The sequence below is a fragment of the Phyllostomus hastatus genome, unplaced genomic scaffold, assembly GCF_019186645.2.
Source record: "Phyllostomus hastatus isolate PE091 unplaced genomic scaffold, TTU_PhHast_1.1 phas_scaffold_21, whole genome shotgun sequence".
Classification (NCBI taxonomy): domain Eukaryota; kingdom Metazoa; phylum Chordata; class Mammalia; order Chiroptera; family Phyllostomidae; genus Phyllostomus; species Phyllostomus hastatus.
The window spans coordinates 4,725,787-4,746,207 of NW_025334017.1; the positions used below are offsets into that span (position 1 = coordinate 4,725,787).

Consider the following 20,421-nt stretch of genomic DNA (forward strand, 5'->3'; position numbering starts at 1 on the left):
TTAAGCTCTGGGGGAGTCAAAGTTACATGTGGGTGTTTGGCTGCGCAGGGGACTGTCACCCTGAGCTCCCGCATTATTCAAGTGTCAGCAGTATATCCCTTCATGGAGTTACTGCAGTAAAGCCAATCCAAGATGGTTTCTCTACTACCTCCTTATAAATTATTCTGACAGTCAAAAAGTCCATGGTCTTCTTGATTTACTAATGAAAAAGAATTTAGAGGGGAAACAACGAAATAATATTTTAAAATAGGCAATTACTTAGTAGTTAAATAATTGGGTTAAAAATAAATCTCCCTCATAAGTAACAAGACAAAAGGACACCAGGGTCGTCTTCCTCTTGCAGCGAGGAGGTAAAGGAGACCCTGCCGCTCTCACACTAACAACAAATCCCAGGAAGATAAGCTACACAATCCTCATTATTTTTAAAAAAAACATCAGAAACCTGAAGATGCAAAGAAACCTAAGTGAAGGGGCCAACAGCTGAGTGGCCGGCAGAGGAGTAACCTGCCACAGCAGGGCCTAAGGGCTGAAGGGTGAAGAGAGAGATCAGAAAAGCAGAAAGCCATGATCGGGACCAGACAGCAGATACGCAAAAATGTCAAACCCAGAGTAAGCCGAAGGAAGGAAATCATGAGTGGAAATCAATTTTATGTAAAAGGGAAAAACAGAGAAAAATCAATGAAGCCAAAAAGTTGGTTCTTTGGAAAGGGTAATAATATCGGCAACCCCCTGGCAACAGCAAATGCTGACAAGTACACAAAGATTCTCAGAGCAGTCTCTCTCACGAGCTCAGATGCACACAATCTTCACAGAATGTTGGCCCAGTGACTCCAAGAACACAGGAAAAGGCTACTAAACACATGGTGATAAAGTTGGATGTATCCCATGAATACAAGTGTGGTTTAATATTGGAAACTCAATCAATACAATTCACATTAGCAACAGAATAAAGAAAAAGAATGATCATCTGAATAAATGCAGGAAAATTAGTTAACAAAATTCTAAGCCTGTTATCAAAAATACTTTCAGTAAACCAGGAATAAAAAGGAACTTCCTCATCATGAAAAAAAGGCATCTATAAAAAAGCTACTGCTAGCATCATTCTTTAATGGTGAAACATTAAACCCCTTTCTAGCATAGCAAGAACAGTGCGAGAATGTCTACTCTCACCACATCTGTTCGTTACACAGCGCAATGAGGCAGGGAGTAGGAGTAAAAGCCACAAGGATTTCTGTGAAGTTATCATTATTCATGGATTAAATGACTATGTACACAGAAAACTCTACGGAATCTACAAAAAACCCACTAGGACTAATGAGTGAATCTGGAAATCATAAGATACAAGGTCAATGTAAAAACAAACCCAACTGTGTATCTGTATTCTAGTAACAAATAGTTGAAAAATAAAATTTCAACAACGTCAAAAACATCACAAATCTAGGAACACACCCAACAAAAGGTAGCAGCATTGTCTCACTAAACATGGAACAGTGGGGGAACCCAGTGAGGAATGAAAGAATGGTACTAGGTTTACATCTTTTCTTTAAATCTGAAGTTAATCGAAAGTAAACTATTTTAAAGAGGGCATTTTGGGTACAGATGGGGACAGTGAATATGGAACTATAAATTACATGACATTATATAAAATCACTACCACTTGGGTGCTCTAATTATATGGAGGAATGTCAGAAGTACCCTTGTAATAGACACCTGGTGAAGAAGTTATTGAGTGTAGAGTCATGATGCCTGGCAATGTGATTTCAAATGGTTCCAAAAAAATTATACTCATGTATGTTATTGTATATATGTAATACAAACACACACACATATACATATTACCTATATACATACATACAACACATACACATATATACAGACATATACATTATGCATATATATACACACACACAGAGCAAGCAACTTAGAATATAAACATGTGAAAACTAAGACAACTTTGCAAAATATTAACAAATTAACACCTGGTGATTCAGAGTATCTGTGATCATGCTAGTATTGTTTCAACTTGCAAGGATTTAAACTTTTCAGAATGGACAGTAGGAAAAAATATAGTTATCCTTTATTTCTTCAATAAAAAATATTTCCTCAGAAATATGATAAAAGCTTACATTTTTTAGTAAAACTTTTACCTTCTTTCAAAGGAAGTACACAATACGGTAATATCTCATTTTATACTGTAAAAACTTCTTCCCCAAATTCTTCAGTCTGACATTTTAAAGACTGGATAAATTAAAACTTTCATAGTGAATAATTTTTAAAGTAATGTTATGCTGAAGCTTGGGACTGTAGTCTAAACTGCTACTTAGAAAAAATGTAGGGGGTGGCTAGGGGGTGGAGGGATGGAGCAAATAGGAAAAAGGACTCATGGACATGGACCACAGGGTGGTAATGGCAGGGAGTGGGTGGAGGTGGAAGAGAGTATAGCGGGGATAAATGGTAATGGAAAAAATACAATAAAAATAAAGAGTGATAGGCACAGCAAAAAAAGAGGAAAGGAAACATGTATTTTAAGCAGGTCAAAGAAGCTAGTTCTTCTTATTTCTTTTCCTTTCTAAAATGGAAGCTATTCTCCAGGGCAATCTACTTGCCTAATATATCCTACAAGTATAAACATGAAAATGAGTGCCATGTAGGCAAAACAGAAAAAGAAGCAAACATAAACACAGAAAACATCATTGGCCAGATGGCTTTACAGGCAAGTTTTAAGGGTCACAAATCTCATAAAAACAACAATAAAATAGAATATTACAAATTAATCTCACTTATAAACATAAGCTTCTAGCAAAAGCCTAGCACATAATAATCTATAAATGAATCTATTCAACCAATACTTTCTACTTTGTCCTAAGCTGAAATGATTACAAATGCAAAAATCTAAAATAAAAACGTTATCTGCTGAAGTAGACTGCAATAATTCATACATAAGATTCTGTACATATTAAAGAAGCTACATAGAAAGTTAATGAAATTGATCACTAAGTTTAGCAGGACTGCTGAAAACAAAATGAATACAAAAACATCTTCTGCATTCTTTAAATAAACAATAAACAGAAAATAAAAATTTTTAGGATAGAATTTAACACCATCAAAAATGTGAAGTACTTGGAATAAATCTAGCACAGAAAAGAACTGTATGACAAAAATCATAAGACATTACAGAAGACATAAATAAATGGAGACATTCATTATAATTACAATCAAGATCTTAGCAGGCTTTCTGTTACAGACCTTAACAAGCAGATTCTAAATTTATCTAGAAGTGCACAAGACCAACAGCAGTGAGGACACAGTTAAGAAGGAAGTAAGGCGTGGGGCCCCTCACTACCACATATCAAGGCCAGTAGTTATAAAGCTATAGTAATTAATACTGTAGTACAGCAGATGAAGGTGTAGACAAATAACCCAAGTCCACTTAATACAAGGAAGTTTACTTAACATAAGGTAAGAAACAAATAAGAGAACAGGTTAATATTAAGGTATAATTGTTTTCAAATCTTGGCTAATGTAAATAGCGCTGCTATGAACAGAGGGGTGCATAAATTCTTTTGAATTGATGTTTTGGGATTCTTAGGGTATAATCTCAGCAGTGGAATCACTGGGTCAAAAAGGTAGTTCCATTTTTAATTTTGTGAGGAAATTTCATAGTAGTGGCTGCACCAACTGCACTCCCACCAATAGTGCACTAGGGTTCCCTTTTCTTCACATCCTCCCAGCACTTGTTGTTTGTTGATTTATTAATGATAGCTGTTTTGGCAGGTGTGAAGTGGTATCTTATTATGGTTTTAATTTGCATCTCTCTGATGGCTAGTGGTGTTGAGCATCTTTTCATATGTCTATGGGCCATCTGTATGTCCTCCTTGGAGAAGTGCCTATTCAAATCCTTTGCCCAGAAGATGAGTGGATAAAAAAAATTGTGGTGCATTTACACACTGGTATACTACACAGCAAAAAAAAAAAAAAAGAAGAAGAAGGAATCCCTGCCTTTTACAACACCATGGATGGAACTGGAGACTATTATGCTAAGTGAAATAAGTCAGCTGGTGAAAGACAAGTACCATATGACCTCATTTATAAGGGGAATCTAATGAATAAAATAAACTAATGACCAAAATAGAACCAGAGGCAGGGGATCACAGAATAGACTGACAGCTGTAAGAGGGGAGGGGAGCAGTGGGGACTGATTGAAAGAAGGCAAAGGGATTCGTCAAAGAACACATATGAAGGACAGGTAGACAAAGACACAGTGTGGGGACTGACTATGGCAGTCGGGGGTGAGCTGGGTGGAGGGGAGTAAAGGGTGAAAAATGGGACAACTGTAATAGCATAAACAATAAAACACTAAAAAATAAAGTAAAACTGTTTTCAGAAAATATACTGTATTCTTAGAAAAGCTAAGAAAATAAAAAACATATTAGACCAGTAAAAATATAGTCTCTTGGTCCCTGTAGGATACCTCAGGAAGGTGACTTGCTATCAGAATTTGAAGGGTCAGGAAAGGCTTCCCAGAAAAGCTGACAGCTAAGCTGAAATCAGAGAATGTGGAAGAGTGAGCCAGGTGCAAAACGGGAAGGAGGCTGAGGACTCTCAGCAGAGGGAGCGTGCACTGAGGCCCACAGATGAGAGACCGTGTGGCACCCTCAGGAACCGCACATAACGCAAAGAGCACAGAATCCAAGAGCAATCAGTGACTCAAAGCAGTGAACAAGGACTGGTCCATAAATGACTGTGTGCCAAGTAGGGTTAAGGTTTCACACTGAAGACAATGGGAAGTCTTGAAGAGTTTAAACAGACAGTGACACAATTAAATAACTTCTTTAGAAAGAACATATTTCTTTCTAATAGGTACGGGGGGGCAGGGGGGAAAGGACTAGCAAAGGGAAGATGGGAGTCAGGTAGACAAGCCGAAATCTGTCACAGTGTTCTGAGTGGGAGGTGATGGTGGCCTGGACTGAGGCAGTAACAATGTGAAAAGACAGAAGCCAGCAGTGTGGAAAGATCTTACAGAGCATTGGTCTACAGGTCTGCCTGACTGACACCAGGGTGGAGAGGAGTGGAGGAAGCCCCCGACACTGCTCCTGCTCGGAGACGGGGCCATTCTTTAAGAGAAGCAGGTCTGGGGCAGGAGGTGGCAACCTCAGTCCTAGACACGCCGAGTGAGGCAAAAGGAAGATGTCTGCTGCCTTCCCAACCAGTAAACAAAATCACTAAAAACTTACCTGTTTTTGTCAAATGATGTTCTAGCCAAACGTGATTGCAAAATAGCTGTTATCTATTAAAACAGAATCATTTAAAAGGGATGGATATAAGTATTTATAAGTAAAAATCAATACAAGTTAATTTATAATAAAGATACAGATCTTTAGAAACTCTTACCATAGCAGTCTGGTCCCCTAGTTTGTCAAGGCAGGATGCTCTGTGAAGCTACAACATTATAAATATACATGAATTTATTTTTTCTCTCAGATGAGATGAAGATACTTCCTTAGAAGCAATGAAAAGCAGCAATCATTCTGTTACTTAGTAACAGTTAAGATTGCTTCTGATATATGTATGGCTTCTTCCTAATATACAGTTTTCAAATTCAACATAATCAAGTAAATCTGATTCATATTTATGAAAGAGATTAGGGTTTCAGTAAGATGTATAAATATGCAATTGGAAAAAGAAGTTTCTGCCGAAGTATGTTTTGAATTCTCTGCCCAGTATATGCCCCGAGCGAGGCACTGGCTTACCTGAAGTAACGTCTCCACAACGTCTTCCACTTTCCCTGAAACATCCAATTCAAAGACATATTCCATTTTGCCCTAAAAAGAAAGAGAAAGAAATGGAAACAAAAGAAGAAAAGGAGCACATCAAAACTCATTCTTTGAAGAGCATCAGCAGCTCCCCAGCTGAACGCTGTGTAGGTCTGCCCAGTGTGTCCTCCCACACGCCACCCAGGAAGGAGCTCCAGGGAGCAGAGCCTGTGGGGTTTACTGCTCTATGTATTATGTTCTTGCTTCTGCTGACTTTGGGCTTAATCTGCTGTTCTCTTTAGTTCCTCGAGGTGTATAGCTGGGTTTTAAAATTTGAGATCATTCTTCTTTTTTATCATAGGTACATATCACTATAAATTTCCCTCTTAGTACTGCTTTTGCTGCATCCTACAAGTTTTGGTGTGTTGTGTTTGTCTTGTGATATTTTAAAATTTCCCTTTACATTTCTCCTCTGACTCACTGGTTGTTCAAGAGTGTTAATTTCCACATCCTCGTGAATTTGCCTTCTGTGATGGATTTCTAGTTTTATTTCACTGTGGTTGCAAAAGAATTTGTATGACTTCAGTCTTCTTAAAGTCACTAAGATTTGTTCTGTGACCTAACACATGATCAACTCTGAAGACTGTTCCATGTGTACTTAAGAAGAAGGTGTGCTCTGCTGCTGTTAGGAAGAATGTTCTTTGTGTCTGTTAGGTTCATTTGGTCTATAGTGTTAAGTCCTTTGTTTCCTAATTAATCTTCTGTCTGGATGCTCTGTCCATTATTGAAAGTGGGGTATGAAGTCTCCTACTGTTGCTGTGTTGCTGCCAATTTCTCCCTCCAATTCTGTCAGTGTTTGCTTCACCTGTTCAGGTGCACATATTGAGGCTGGTGCTTATATGCTGTGATGGTTAATTTTGTTTGTCACATGCTCTTCTCTTTTGCCTGAGGGAGTCTGCTTAGCTGCCCGGGCCACTGTCTGCTGTACCACAGCTCCTATGGAGCCGCAGCATGAGGCCCTGCTCTTTCTTGCTTTTGGTGGTCCTCAGGCATCTCATGTGGGTGGGGTCCTGTCAATGCTCCAAGGTAGGCGAGACAGAGCCAGTCCCTCAGGCAACTGGCTCTGAAAGTCAGATGCCCCCAAAAGTCAGAATATTGGACATATCGTCCAGGGTTTTCTTTCCCTCCCCAGGGAGAAGTTCAGAGCTGGGAGTTTCCTCCCAATCATATGGCACTGTGCTGGGGGGAGGCTAGGAATTTTCCCACTAGCTTCAATTAGGCTGATTTTCTGATAACCTGGATTGCAGCAGGCTCTTAATTGGTTTTTGAATTTCTCACAAAGGAAACTGGTCCATGGATGGTTGTTGAAGTGCCTCCATGAGAAAAAACAAGGGTCTGCGGCTTCCTCACCTGGTATCTCTCATCGTCATCATTGATGTCCCAATCTGCCCACCCCCTGAGCCTTTTGAAAACTGAGAATCCTTTGGTTTTCCAATTCACATTGGAACAATAGACTTTTTCTTTGCTTCAGGCAACCTTGTTCACTTCTTTTTACATAATTTTTCAATGAACCAAGTGCAGCTTTGCACTTCAGGAGCCTATCAGGAGAGCCTTCGGAGGGAGAGTTGAGAACAAGTGGTTCTCAATTTGGGGGAGGAGGGCTGTGGAGGTGCTCCACACAATGGGGGGACAGTGTATTTGGGCATTTAGTGGGTGGAAACAGGCTTGAATAAGGACAGCCCCATACAATAAAGAGCCAGCCTGCCCAAAATGCCAACAGCACCATCTGAGAGCAACTACATTTCAGTATTTATAGTTTCTGACTAACTGGTACACATAGCAGTTTCTTGTACATAAAACCCAAAGGCCAGGGCAGGTAGTGTGTGCATTCCACAGGCTGCTGGCTGAGCAACTGCACACACCTGAATTGGGACTGAGATTCGGCCCATGAGACTGTTTCCCCAGAGACGGTGACTGCTCCTAATTCACAGAGGTGTCGTTATAAGGAGCACTAGCCCTGTCTCTAGGTCCTGTAAAGATTCTCTTTTGGTAGAATTATCCCTTTACTATCCATTAAGCTGAAACATAAAGAATAAAATAAAACACTGAATGATTAAATGTAATGTCTATGCTTACTTGACAAGTCCTGGAAAACCAGATACGGTATTCATGTCTACTCCTATCCAGTTAAGAGAATTTATAACTTATTATTGAGTTCTCAAATAAGGGTATTTTATAACCCACATTCTCAACAATATCCAATAAATAATCTTATAAATGATGTACGTTTTGATTTCAATTTTTATTCTAGTAATTCAAGTTTTTTGACTATTAAACATATCTTTTTAAGTCAAGAGGTAATTGAAATCTCTTAGACTAATGTATTTGACTCCCTTGGGTAATTCTGCTATAACTGCTAGGCAACAAGCTTTTAAATACCCATTACTATTACATTTGATTAGAGATTAAAGATGTTAATACAGTCACAAGGTCTTACTGTAAAAAGCACTGTATTAATGTGTGGGAATAAGTGAAAAGTTTTACTTACTCTTTCTATTTTATATGGTGCAACAATGTTGTGTTCTTTAATGAAATATACCTGGGAAAGACAAATCAATAATTGTAAAATAAAAATTTTCATAGTAATGAATTACTATAAGTTCAGGTATTATAAATTGAATTTAAATCATTGTTATATAATCTCCAACTTCCAAAAGCACTTATGTTAATATTAGTAGAGCTTCAAGTTTCTGATGTTGCAATAACCAATATTAAATTAAAAAGAGATGCATCAAGGCAACGTGGCATCAACCATTACTAGATAAATAAAATAGCTAAGATGTTTCATGAATGTCATTATTTGTACCAAGTAACCAAGTAGACAGGTGAAGGAAGCTAATCTAAGAGCCAGTTTTCTAAAAAATGGGCACTTAGAAAAGTAAAACAAATCACTATGGCATGGAATACATTCATTCACACAAAGAAACTTCTCTTCCCTAGAGGCGATCTGGACTCAGTGTTCTTATGTGCACTGGGCCACCTGTCCTCACACTGTATGTTAGTACCTGTGTCAAACAAGTGCCACCACCTGCCAGGCCAACCATCTCCTCACACCTGTATGTCTCTCCCTGCCTTCTCTCCTGTTATGATGGAGGGTTGTCTTGGTCTCTTAGAAACCAGTCCCTGACCTAGAGTACAGAATGTGGACCTCCCCCACCAAACACTCTGCCCCATGATTACACACTGTAGTCTCTCCCACTGGACACAAACACTGTAAAAAACTCTCCACGGTCTCCATCCTCCTATGGGCATTCCTGTGTTCCTCTTCGTGACAAAACTCTTTAAAAGAACCAACTTCACTCTCTCTTGGGCTCAGAAGAGGTGTTCACCCACACCACATTACCAAGACCACTTCTGAGAAGGTCATAAAAGATGAACGCTATCTCCATGTCACCACATCCAAGAGTCCCTTCTCAGGACTTCCTTGACTGTTTCTCAGAGCACGTGACAGAGCTGATGGCTCCACCTGATGCAGTTTCCCACTTGGCTCCCCAGCCACCTGCTCCTGGTTCTCCCCAACCTCGCCAGCTGCTCCTTCAGTCTTCCTTCCAACCTCGCTCTCTTCCCAATCTCTTATGTTACAGAGCACTCTGCTCTCCACAGGGCCTCCTCAGGCCTCTCTGGCCACACTCAGTCTCAGGGAAACCTCATCCCGGCCCAGGGCTTTAAAAAGTGTAACTGGAACTGCTGACTTCCAGTTTATCTTTCTAGCCTCAGTGTCTCTGAAGCCCGGGCGAGTGCTTCGGAAGGCCTGCCAGACTTCTCCTCTGAGAGGTCACATTCTAAACACTGCCTGCTTCTTTATCACAATAAAGGGCACTGCTGAGTTGGAGTCGTTCCTACTTTCCTTTACACTTGGAGCTAGTCCACCAGCACATCTGTTAGGTTTTTATTCAGAATATATCCAGACACTGACCATCCCTCACCCTCCTACTGCTGTTGCCCTGGTCTGAAACACCTGGTTTCTGAACACCCTTGCTTCCATACTCGCCCCTTACAACATTTTCTCTAGTCAGCCTCCAGAGAGACTTACAGATACACACAAATCAGATCACACCTTCTGTGTCAGCTCTCCAACGGCTTTTCTCTTCTGGGTTTTACTCTAACTCCCACCTGTGGCCCACAAGGCCCTCCATGACACGGTCTCTGCCACTGCTTTAGCCTACCTTCCTAGCACTCTCCTCACTCCCACACTTGCCCTCATTGTATCTCCCACCTGCCGTGGACATTCGTGTCTCTGGGCCTCACCCCTGCCACTCTGCCCCTCAAACGCTGTTTCTCATGATAATCGCGTGGCTCACTCCCTCACGCCTTTGGAGTGGTGTGCCTTCAAGTGGGATCTTCTCAGCCAGGCACCCCCGACCATTCTATCTAGAGTAGCACATGTCCCTTATCATAGTCCATCCTGTTGCCCTGTTTCCAGTTTATTCATGAAATTCATCACTACCTGACATTAGAGAAGATATTTGCTTCTTGTCTGTTTCCCCCAATGAAAAGTAAAATCCATAGGGAGAGGGCCTTGGATAATGCTGTTCTTCCCTATAGCTCTAAAATCTTGAATACAATACTTACTGAATACATGAATTAAAACTATTATTCGCCCTGGCTGGTGTAGCTCAGTGGATTGAGCACGGGCTGCAAACCAAAGTGTTGCAGGTTCGATTCCCAGCCAGGGTACATGCCTGGGTTGCAGGCTATAACCCCCAGCAACCGCACATTGATGTCTCTTTCTCTCTCTCTATCTCCCTCCCTTCTCTCTCTAAAAGTAAATAAATAAAATCTTTAAAAAAAATCTTTAAAAAAACCACAAAAACTATTATTCGCCCACACACATACACACCCTCTTTAAACTATCAGTAAAAGAAAATTTGGAGGCAAAACTCTCTACATCCTAAAGAACCTAATGCACAGTAGTCGTCCCTTGTCCATGGTTTCCCTTCCCCTGGTTTCGGTTACCTGCAGTCAACCTTGGTGTGGAAATATTAAATGGAAAGTAAATAATTACTATGTTTAAATTGTGTTCTGTTCTGAGAAGCAGTATGAAATCTTACGTCCTCCTTCTCCAGCCGCCCAGGTGTGAACAATCCCTTTGTCCAGCATGTCCACACTGCATACACCGCCCACCCATTAGGCACTCAGGAGCTGCCTCGGTTGTCAGAAGACCGTCACAGCATCCCAGTGCTCGTGCTCAAGTCGCCCTTATTGCACTTGCTAATGGCATCAGAGCACAAGAGTAGTGACGCTGGCAATTCGGACAGGCCAAAGAGAAGCTGTCAAGTCCTCCTTTAAGTGAAAACGTATGACACGTAGGAAAAACATGGCATACGCGGGGTTCAGGACTATTTGTGGTTTCAGGCATCTTGGAATTATCCTCTGCAGATAAGAAAAGGCTACTGTGTTTCTGAAACACTGTGAACTAGTAAATAATAAAAAAGATATGTTACATTTCTTGGTTGTGTACTTAATACCCAGGAAGCTTAAAGTAAAACTTGAAAAGAGTAGCTTGTGTCTACTCACCCCTTGGTGTTAAGCTGATCTTGAATTTGTTTGTTTGTTAAGACCTCTTCTATAAACTATTAAAAGAGGGGAAGGATTTTTGGGCCTTATTTCTAAGGTCAAAGTTATTAAAGTTTTACCAAAATGCATATTTTTCTAATGAAAACCACACTTCCAACTGAAAAAGTACTTCTTCCTTTCAAGACACAGGCTTTCTAGAATAAGATAATGATGTAGAATGATACTATAGAAATAAGGAGAGTATAGGGGCAGACCAGAATTATTAATAATGGTGTTCCCTCCCCAAAGTAACAGATAGCTGTAACTATTTTATGTATGCCTGTTAAAACAATATAAAGTCAAAGACAGCCTGTGAAATGTGTTCTTCCTTAAAATTAATGGAATCATGGATGCAGCCCTGGAAAATCACCTCATCTGGTATCACCCAGCTTTCATTACATGATCTTCAGTATACATTAAAAAGTGTTTCATGGCCAAAGGGTTCAGTGATCTGAACACCACTGGGAGCACACTCTGCCCCTAACCATTTGCCTCCCTGAGACTCTCAATGCACTGCTGTACCTGCAGGCTTTGAGTCACGTCCCGAAATAGAGAAATCTGTGTGTCTTTGTTTTCCACAGTGTTTCCTACACTTACTTGATCACGGGAAGATTTTTCTTTGAACGCTTCAAGGAACCAGGGCTCTAGTTGGTAGCCGAGGCAATGCTGATTTCCTCTAACCCTTTCATTTTAAAGATGGAGGTGAAGTCCAGAGCCAAAAGAAAGTGTTAGATAATCTCTACTCCTTTCTTTACAAATTTTCAAAAATCTATAGACAAATTAAGTATATGACAGGAGAAAACCCATGTTTTAATTTATCTCTGTATTGCCAGTATTAAGAACAATACTAGGTGAATGAACGTATGCCAAGTAAATAAGGAATGACTAAAAAGTCATGACCCCAAGCATCACAATTGTACGAAGCTATGCATCCTTGAGTCGCTGCCTTGGTCATCATCACGAGTTGAGCTGAGACCCATTTACGTGGCGTGCTGCTGGCCTCCCATCCAGTAAATGGCCAGGAGGCCACAGGAGCATCTGCAGTCGAGTCATCTCAACGCTCAAACATGGCCAGGACTCCTGGACATGGAGCCACAGCCCACAGGCTTCACACACTTAGTAAACACTGAGGACCTCAGCAGGGATCATATCTTTCTAAAAAATATATTTCTCAGTGATTAAATTGTTTAAAAGCATTTATCCATCTATTTCAATGGCTTAATTTGAGATTCCTACAATTTAATCATGCTTAAACACACACACACATACACACACAAGAAACGTTCATTCAGGTCAGGACAAAATATTTACTATGTGACTCTTACCTGGCTGAAAATGAGTGAAATCCCCCCAGATTTTGCCCTAAAATGCAGATAAAAGTTAATAAACATATACACATCTTTGGTAGAAGTAAAATTAAACAGTTAGTGATGATGACATACTTTGCAAAGTGTCTATTGGCTCCATTTTCTCCATGTTTCCCTATTTTCATACAATCTCTCAAAGGAATCTGCATAAAATTAAGAGAGAAATATAAAAGTAAGCAAAGGTAAAATACACACAAACAACAGGAATGCCTCTATTTTTACAATGCATTTACCTTAATGATGGGCTGGGATATTGCATCTGGTTCAAAAATAACTGATTTTGAACATATTTTTAAGGAGCCTCTGATTCTCCTAGAGATCAAAGTACAAAGGATTATTTTTAATAAACACTAACAAAAGCCACAGAAGAAATCATACTACATTTTAACTAGAAAGCATCAGCTAATAAAAGGTAAACCAAAAAATTAAAGAGTATGAAGGGTTAGAAAACACAGCAAAATAATTTTCCTTTTTTCCTAGAGGTTGACGAAATCTGCATACACTGTAACGTGGGTCAGTTGGTGGCACTGTCCCTCGCACTGTGTTGGTGTCACTGCATTTGGTGCTCACGACCACACCGAAAGAGAAATGAAGGATCGGAGAACTAATCGCTCAGAAACACTGTCCTGTCTCCACTAAGTCCTTTTAATTCCCTATATCTAAAAAACTATTCAGAAGGCAAACTAAATAACTAAAATTGACTATTTAAGAGAGTTTTTTCTTACTTATCATAATGGAAAAATAAACTGAGTTTGAACTTAGTACCTACAACTCTTTTACTGGTGATTTTGGGGTATGGTTCAGGAAGAAATTTGTTCCATAATAAGCAATTTTAAAGACTATCACTTCAAATATTGAATTTAAGATTTTTAATTCCACTTCCTGGATTTATATCTGCCATCTCTATATAGTTTAAATAATGTACTGGTTGGGAACTTAGAGTATCTAAAAAAAATCACACTGAGAAATAATATAGTCTTACAGTATGAATCCTGTCCCCCCTTCCTTCTGCCATCACCAGAATAGAATACTACTTCCTGTTCTTTTGTGGGCAGGATGTATTTCTTTAGCTTTCTACCTTCAGTGCTCAATACGTATGTGTTGAATGAATGAGAAGATTCATTGTGCTAAAAGTTTATGGTTTAGTTTGCAATTCTTCATTCTCAAAGGATTTTTTACATTGTTGATTTTACATCATTTTTTCCCATGTTTTTTAAAATGTATAATTTAAGTTTTTTTCAATTCTAAAAATATTACAAAAAATGATTCTCCTCTTACTCATGTGAAAGACAGCATAGAATACACAGTATTCTGCCCTTTGCTTCTTGCATTTAACATATGCTCATCACTCCACTGCAGTATAGAACTCCCTCATTCCTTTGTTACAGCTGCATGGTGCTCCACTGTGTGCACTTCGCAAAGTTTTTTCAATCAGTCCCCTACTGGATTGTTTCCAGTCAAGAAATGCTATAATAAATAAATATGTACATATGTCCATTTATAAACTTTCCATATCTGAGATTATTTCCTACAATTGGTATTCCTAGATGAATAGGTTAATGCACATGCAATTGTGCTAGATATTACCAAATTCACTTCCATGGGGTTGTTCCATTTTACCCTAGTGATAACTTTAAAATCATAAAACTAAGTTTCAGTTTGCTAGCTTATAGTTGTGTTTTAATATGATATAGGACACAGGAATATTGAGAGGAAAAAAGGTATGAAATTAGAGAAATGAATATGAGCAAAATTTCAGATGTAAGAAAGCAAGATGCTACTTTCGAGAAGTAGTAATTGTTTAATTTGATTGAATGCTAAGGAAAGAAATGTCCTAGGATAATAAACAAAAAGCTAAGTCATTTTTACTTTGGCTTGTATTTAAACAAATGCTACATGGCTTTGATCCTTTCAGGACAAATCCTGAAGAACACTAAACATTCAAGTATTTAATACGAAAGCATGTTGCAAGTTGTGGCCTATAATGAAGTGATATCCCAACAGGAAATCATTAGCAGAAACATTTTTGCTGGAACAACTTTCATCTTAGTTAATTCCAAGCTGGCATTTTAAATAAAAATTTCATTGTATCCTTTTGTACATAACTTTCAAAGGTATGACTAAAGAAACAATCTGTTTTTTTATAGTAATAAGTAGTAATTAAAATATAGAGAAAATGTTGCTTCCAGTTCAAATTGACAGTGTTGATTTTTATATCACTCTGTGTTTGATGATCATTACTGTATAACACCATGACCCAAATAACTAAAAGTATAAGTACAAAAGGGATGCAAGAAAAAAATGATAGAATGAATCAGAGTCCTAGCCAGCTGATTTGAGACACTCACAACCTTGAAGGAATTAGCACATGCTGATTCTTAGCTTTGGAAAATACCTGAAGTATGACAACAACTGAAAAACCCCCCTCTTCTCATTACTTTACCAATATGAAAGGAGGAAGAACCTCTATGACCATATATTCAGTTTTAAAAATATCAGACTACAGAACATCCACAGAGACCCATGAATCTTCCTTACCTTTCATTCTGACTGCCCTTATGCTGAATGTGATGAGCTGTGTGCTGTTCAAAGTAGTATTCCTCCAAGTTCAGCAGGAGCAAGGAAAATCTAAAGGGGGGGAATATCTCATGTTTATTTTTTTTAATGTATAAGAAAGCAGAATATACAAAGCATCCATTCCCAAAGTGCTTTTCCATACAATAAATCAACAAATGCTTATTAAGTATATATGCTTATTAAGTGTATGATATGCCAGGCACCCCTCTCTATCCAGTGAGGAAGAGACAACAGACAGACCAGCTGGCTTCGCCAAAAATAAATAAATACATAAAATTGTTACCAGGAAGATTTATTATTTCTTTACAAAATCCCCAAACTTCATGAAATAAAACTTATTTTGTCCGAACAAGTTTGGAGCTTTCCCACCTGCGAAGTTCTGACCATGTTCAGCCGCCCCCCCCCCCACCCCCCGTTCCCACCACACCCACCCACCCCCTCCAGTGGCAGCTCCTGTGGTTAACTGAGTAAACCTTGCTACTCCCACAATATCCACTGTAATAACCAAAGCAATATTTTGTGCATAAAGGGTATTTAGTAAATAAATAAGTTGAACTAAATGGGATTGAAATATAGTTCTTTATAAAGTTTTAAGTGCTTTAAACTTTTAAAAATGAAATAAGGTAGTCAGAAAAAGTATAAATGTAGTTGTATGGACACAGAAACAACTATAAGACAGAGAACCGCAAACAAGTGTGTTTGTTCTAGGGTAAGAAGCAAGAAATGTCAACAGCATCTAGAGTCTTGGGGAGAAGCTTTCCTGAAAAGTGTGGGGCTTGACATGGGTCTTGAAGTTCTGGTGTGTGATGGAAGGAGGAAGATATTTAGATTAAATATGGCAGATTAAACATATGTTTATTTCTGCTTCCTCTGGAAACACCACTAAAAAGGGAACAAAAATATTTTTTAAGTGGTAAAACCCACAGACCAAAGAAAATTGCAGGGACGTAAAAGCAGAAGAGAGATATCAATAAATCTGTAACTAATGTAAAGCAGATGGGAAGAGTTAGGAGTGATCTGAAACCAGAACAGCAGTGCCTCCACAGAAAGTACCAATGAGGAGAAAAGCAACACAGGTCATAGCACTTCCAGAAAGTCCACAATTGCAGGTAGCAGGTCCTAAGAAGGCAGGGATGGAGTAGAGGTGGGTGACTGAAAGCCTGAATGAGGTCAGTGGCCTAGATTCCTCCCCAGATGGTTATCCCCATTTTACTCTGGTACATGGTTTTTCTATATAAAAACTGAACAAGAGGCTCCAAACTAGACATAAAGTACAGGGGAGAGCAGGGCTACGGAGCAAAGAGAGGGTGATTAAGCAAAAAGCAGGAAGACATGTACCACTCCCAACAATAGTCTGTTGGATTAGTTTTGGGAAAAAAATAAATAGCTGGAGAGAAATGACCTATGAGTTTTTTAAAGAGCCGGGTCTCTACAACATCATCCCACAGAGAAGCCCAACACATAAGGCCTGCCCACAGTGACAGAGATTTACACACTTCACACTTAAGTATGAATGGACAACTCAAGATCACTGAGCTCTAACATGAGGGAACTAGACCAAAACAAGCAGAAACAACTTGACTAAGACAATGCAGAAAAATTTAAAAGACTATAATGAATATCCTTACAAAGAAGAAATTTCATCCATGAAACAAGATACTGTTCATTAAAAAAAATCTGAACCAAAAGAAAAATAACTCGTAAGTTAAAAATAATGAGAGTAGGACCCAGTTTACCATCCTAACAAACAACTTTTATTGGCCTGTCCTACATTTTAAAATACATGAACAACAATTAATCATAGGCCAACCTGCTAGAGCTCCATATAAAAGGCTCACTATTAACACTCACTCTGAATTTCAATATAAGCAAAAGAGTTAGGATTGCTAGAACAGTCCTTTCATATATCAGATAATTCCCAGAAAGGTATAATTCAGAGAGATAATATTTACAAACTACCTCACCCCTTATTTTAGTTTGTATCTTACTAACTCAAAACCCTTTGCTTGGGCTGGAGCTGTGCAACCCTACCTCCTCCCTCTTGATCTCCCTACTCTTTCTCTTAGAGAGAGAGGGTAAAATAACATAAGCATTCTTCAACAAGACAATGGCATAATTTTATTGCTTTGAAATTTGGGTAGCTTTCACAGACAACCAGTTCTTCCACATATTATTAAAATATAATCCTACCCTTAATATTGTTAAAATATCCAGACTACCTAAAGCAATCTATAGATTCAATGCAATCTCTTATCAAAATCTCAATGGCATTTATTACAGAATTAAAAAACCTAAAATTCATATAGAATCAAATAGCCAAAACAATTGAGAAAGAGAAACCAAGCTGGAAGAATCACAGTTCCTGATTTTAAAACATATTATAAAGCTATTGTTTCAAAACAATTGTGGTATTGGCACAAAGACAGACATACAGAACAATGGAAATCAATAGCTCAGAAATAAGCCCTCGCATGTGTGGTCAAATGATCTTCAACAAAGGTTCCGAGGCTACACAATGGGGAAAGAATAGTCACTTCAACAAAAGGTGTTGGGAAAACTGGATATCCACATGCAAAAGAATGAAGTTGGACCATTGTTTTACACTGTATACAAAAATTAACTCAAATGGACTAGAGTTAAAAATGGACTAGAGACCTAAATTGAAGACCTGAAAGCACAAAAATCCTAGAAGAAAACATAGGGGGAAGCTCCCTGACACTGAATTTGGCAGTGATTTCTTGAATATTAACCAATAGTACAGGCAACAAAAGCAAAAACAGACAAATGTGACTAATCAAACCAAAAAACTTCTGTGCAGCAAACAAAACAAACAAAAAAAACAATCCACAGAATGAGAAGGCAACCTACAAAAATGGAAAAAATATCTGTAAACCATATATCTGATAAGGATTTAACACCCAGATTATATACAGAACTTAACACAAAATTTAACCCAATTAAAAAATGGGCAAAAGACTTATGCAGAAATTTCTCCAAAGATATCCAAATGGCCAAAAAAGTATATGAAAAGATGCTCAACATTACTAATCATCAGTAAAATGCAAATCAAAACTACAATGAGATATTACCTCACACACTATTAAAAGAAAAAAAAAACAGAAAATAACAAATGTTGACAAGGATGCAGAAAAGTTGGAACTCTTGCACACTGTTGGTAGACTGTGAAATGGTACAGCTGCTTCATTAAACAGTATAGAGGTTCCTCAGAAAATTAAAATTAGACCTACCTTATGATCCATCAGTCCCAATTCTGGGTATATACCAAAAGTAATAAAAACAGGATCTCGAATAGACATTTGCATATCCATGTTCACTGCAACATTACTCATAATAGCCAAGATGTGGAAGCAACCTAAACATCTACGCACAGACGAATGAATAAAGAAAATGTAGTATATATAAAAAATGGACTATTATTCATCTTCTAAAAAGAAGAATATCCTGTCCTATGCTATGACACAGATGAACTAACTGTAAAGGCATGCTAGGTGAAATAGGACAGTCACAAAAAGACAAATACTACATGATTCCACTTGTATGAAGTATCTACAGTAGTCAGACTCTAAGGGAAGATAGAATGGTGGTTGCCAGGAGCTGGAAGTAGGGGGAAAGGGGGCGCTGTTGTTCAGCAGGCACAGAGTTTCAGTTTTGCAAGAGGAAAACGTTCTAGAGATCTGCCTTACAACAATGAGAACATACATAACACTGCTGTGCTGCACACTTAAAATGGTTAAAATGATAAATTTCTGTTACATGATTCTTACCACAATAATAATGTAATTATTATTACATTATAGGAACTATTATAGGAACTATTATAGAACAAGAATCATTCTTTTGGTAAATGAATTATGTCTTCATTAATTGATCAATATACATATTTTGTAAGGAATATAAAACATGGTAAAGGGATAAAACAAAATCATATTATTCAAAATTAAAGGATGATGCAAATTTTCTGAGTTTTTTTCTTTTTACTGAAGTATTCAGTTATACCTGTTTTAAAATTTTTGTATGTAAAAATCATAATAAAGATTTATGCATTTTGAACAATGATTTTTCAAACTATATTCTATGTATAAAAGATTCCATGCTTTAAATTTTTAAAAATATTTTGGGTTGGCCAAAAAGTCTGTATGATTTTTACTGTAAAATAAAAGACATTTTTCATTTTCACCAATAACTTTATTGATTTGGATATTGTGAGGGTGTCGGCTATCTCCCATGTGGTATAAATGTTGATTGTTCTCAATATCTTGATTTGATCACTATCAACTTCCAACTAGTCTGCCCGGCCATGGAGCATCATCCAGTGAGAATCTCCAGCACAAACGTCAGAAACCACTTTTGACACAGTCAATCAATCTCTCTATACACTGCAGAAATCTTTTTTGTGTTTTAGTTGCATTTTTACCTTACTTGAATAAATCATAACATGCCAAAATGTTGCTTAATTTCTTCCATCTTCAATATTAAAATGTCTAGGCAAAAATTCACCAATTTTGACCTATTTTTTTTAAATGAATGCTGCTATGACAGCTGTCACAATACAATCTAACAGAATTATTCTGAATGAAGTTAAAAACAACTAAGTACTACTAAAGCTATCTTAGGAGAAAAACCAAGTGAACTTTTTGGCCAACCCAATAATTTTATCCCCCAAAAAGAAAATGAATGCATACTACCATACTAATGTAACACCAACTTAGAAACACAAATAATAACATCTTTCATTACATGAGCATATGAAATTGGGCCGGTGACAGATTTTGCAGTAAATAATATTTAGGAAAATGTTCATCTGTAATCTTTTCATTTTACATATGTAACATTCTATGTGACTGCATACTGTAATTCATGATCACTTTCTTAGCAGGAATTGGCCAAACCAACAGAGCAGTTACATATATCAATCATCAAAACTGTTATTGAAAAGACTGTACACATCTTTAGGAATTTTCTCCTCAAGCAATTTGTTTACTCCAGGAAAGCTGTATTTTTATTGCCCACCAAGGCAATCAGTGGCTGAGTTTCTGACTCCTCACTCACTTTCTTCACCACAGCACACCAGTCTTCTAAAATTCTAA

General features: G+C 38.0%; 1 protein-coding gene across 3 annotated transcripts in view; it reads right to left on the reverse strand.

The window, feature by feature from the left end:
• The window catches only part of NSMAF (neutral sphingomyelinase activation associated factor), a 143,898-nt gene that overhangs the window by 25,013 nt on the left and 98,464 nt on the right, over positions 1-20,421 (reverse strand). For all 3 annotated transcript variants that reach the window (XM_045860979.1, XM_045860978.1, XM_045860976.1), the window contains exons 2-9: positions 15,275-15,364; positions 12,970-13,048; positions 12,812-12,879; positions 12,695-12,731; positions 8,302-8,352; positions 5,751-5,822; positions 5,392-5,439; positions 5,235-5,287 (exon numbers count right to left, since the gene is read on the reverse strand). In XM_045860979.1, coding sequence (XP_045716935.1) covers positions 5,235-5,287; positions 5,392-5,439; positions 5,751-5,822; positions 8,302-8,352; positions 12,695-12,731; positions 12,812-12,861 — 311 coding nt within the window. In that variant the 5' untranslated portion in view covers positions 12,862-12,879; positions 12,970-13,048; positions 15,275-15,364. The remainder of the gene's footprint in view (positions 1-5,234; positions 5,288-5,391; positions 5,440-5,750; positions 5,823-8,301; positions 8,353-12,694; positions 12,732-12,811; positions 12,880-12,969; positions 13,049-15,274; positions 15,365-20,421) is intronic.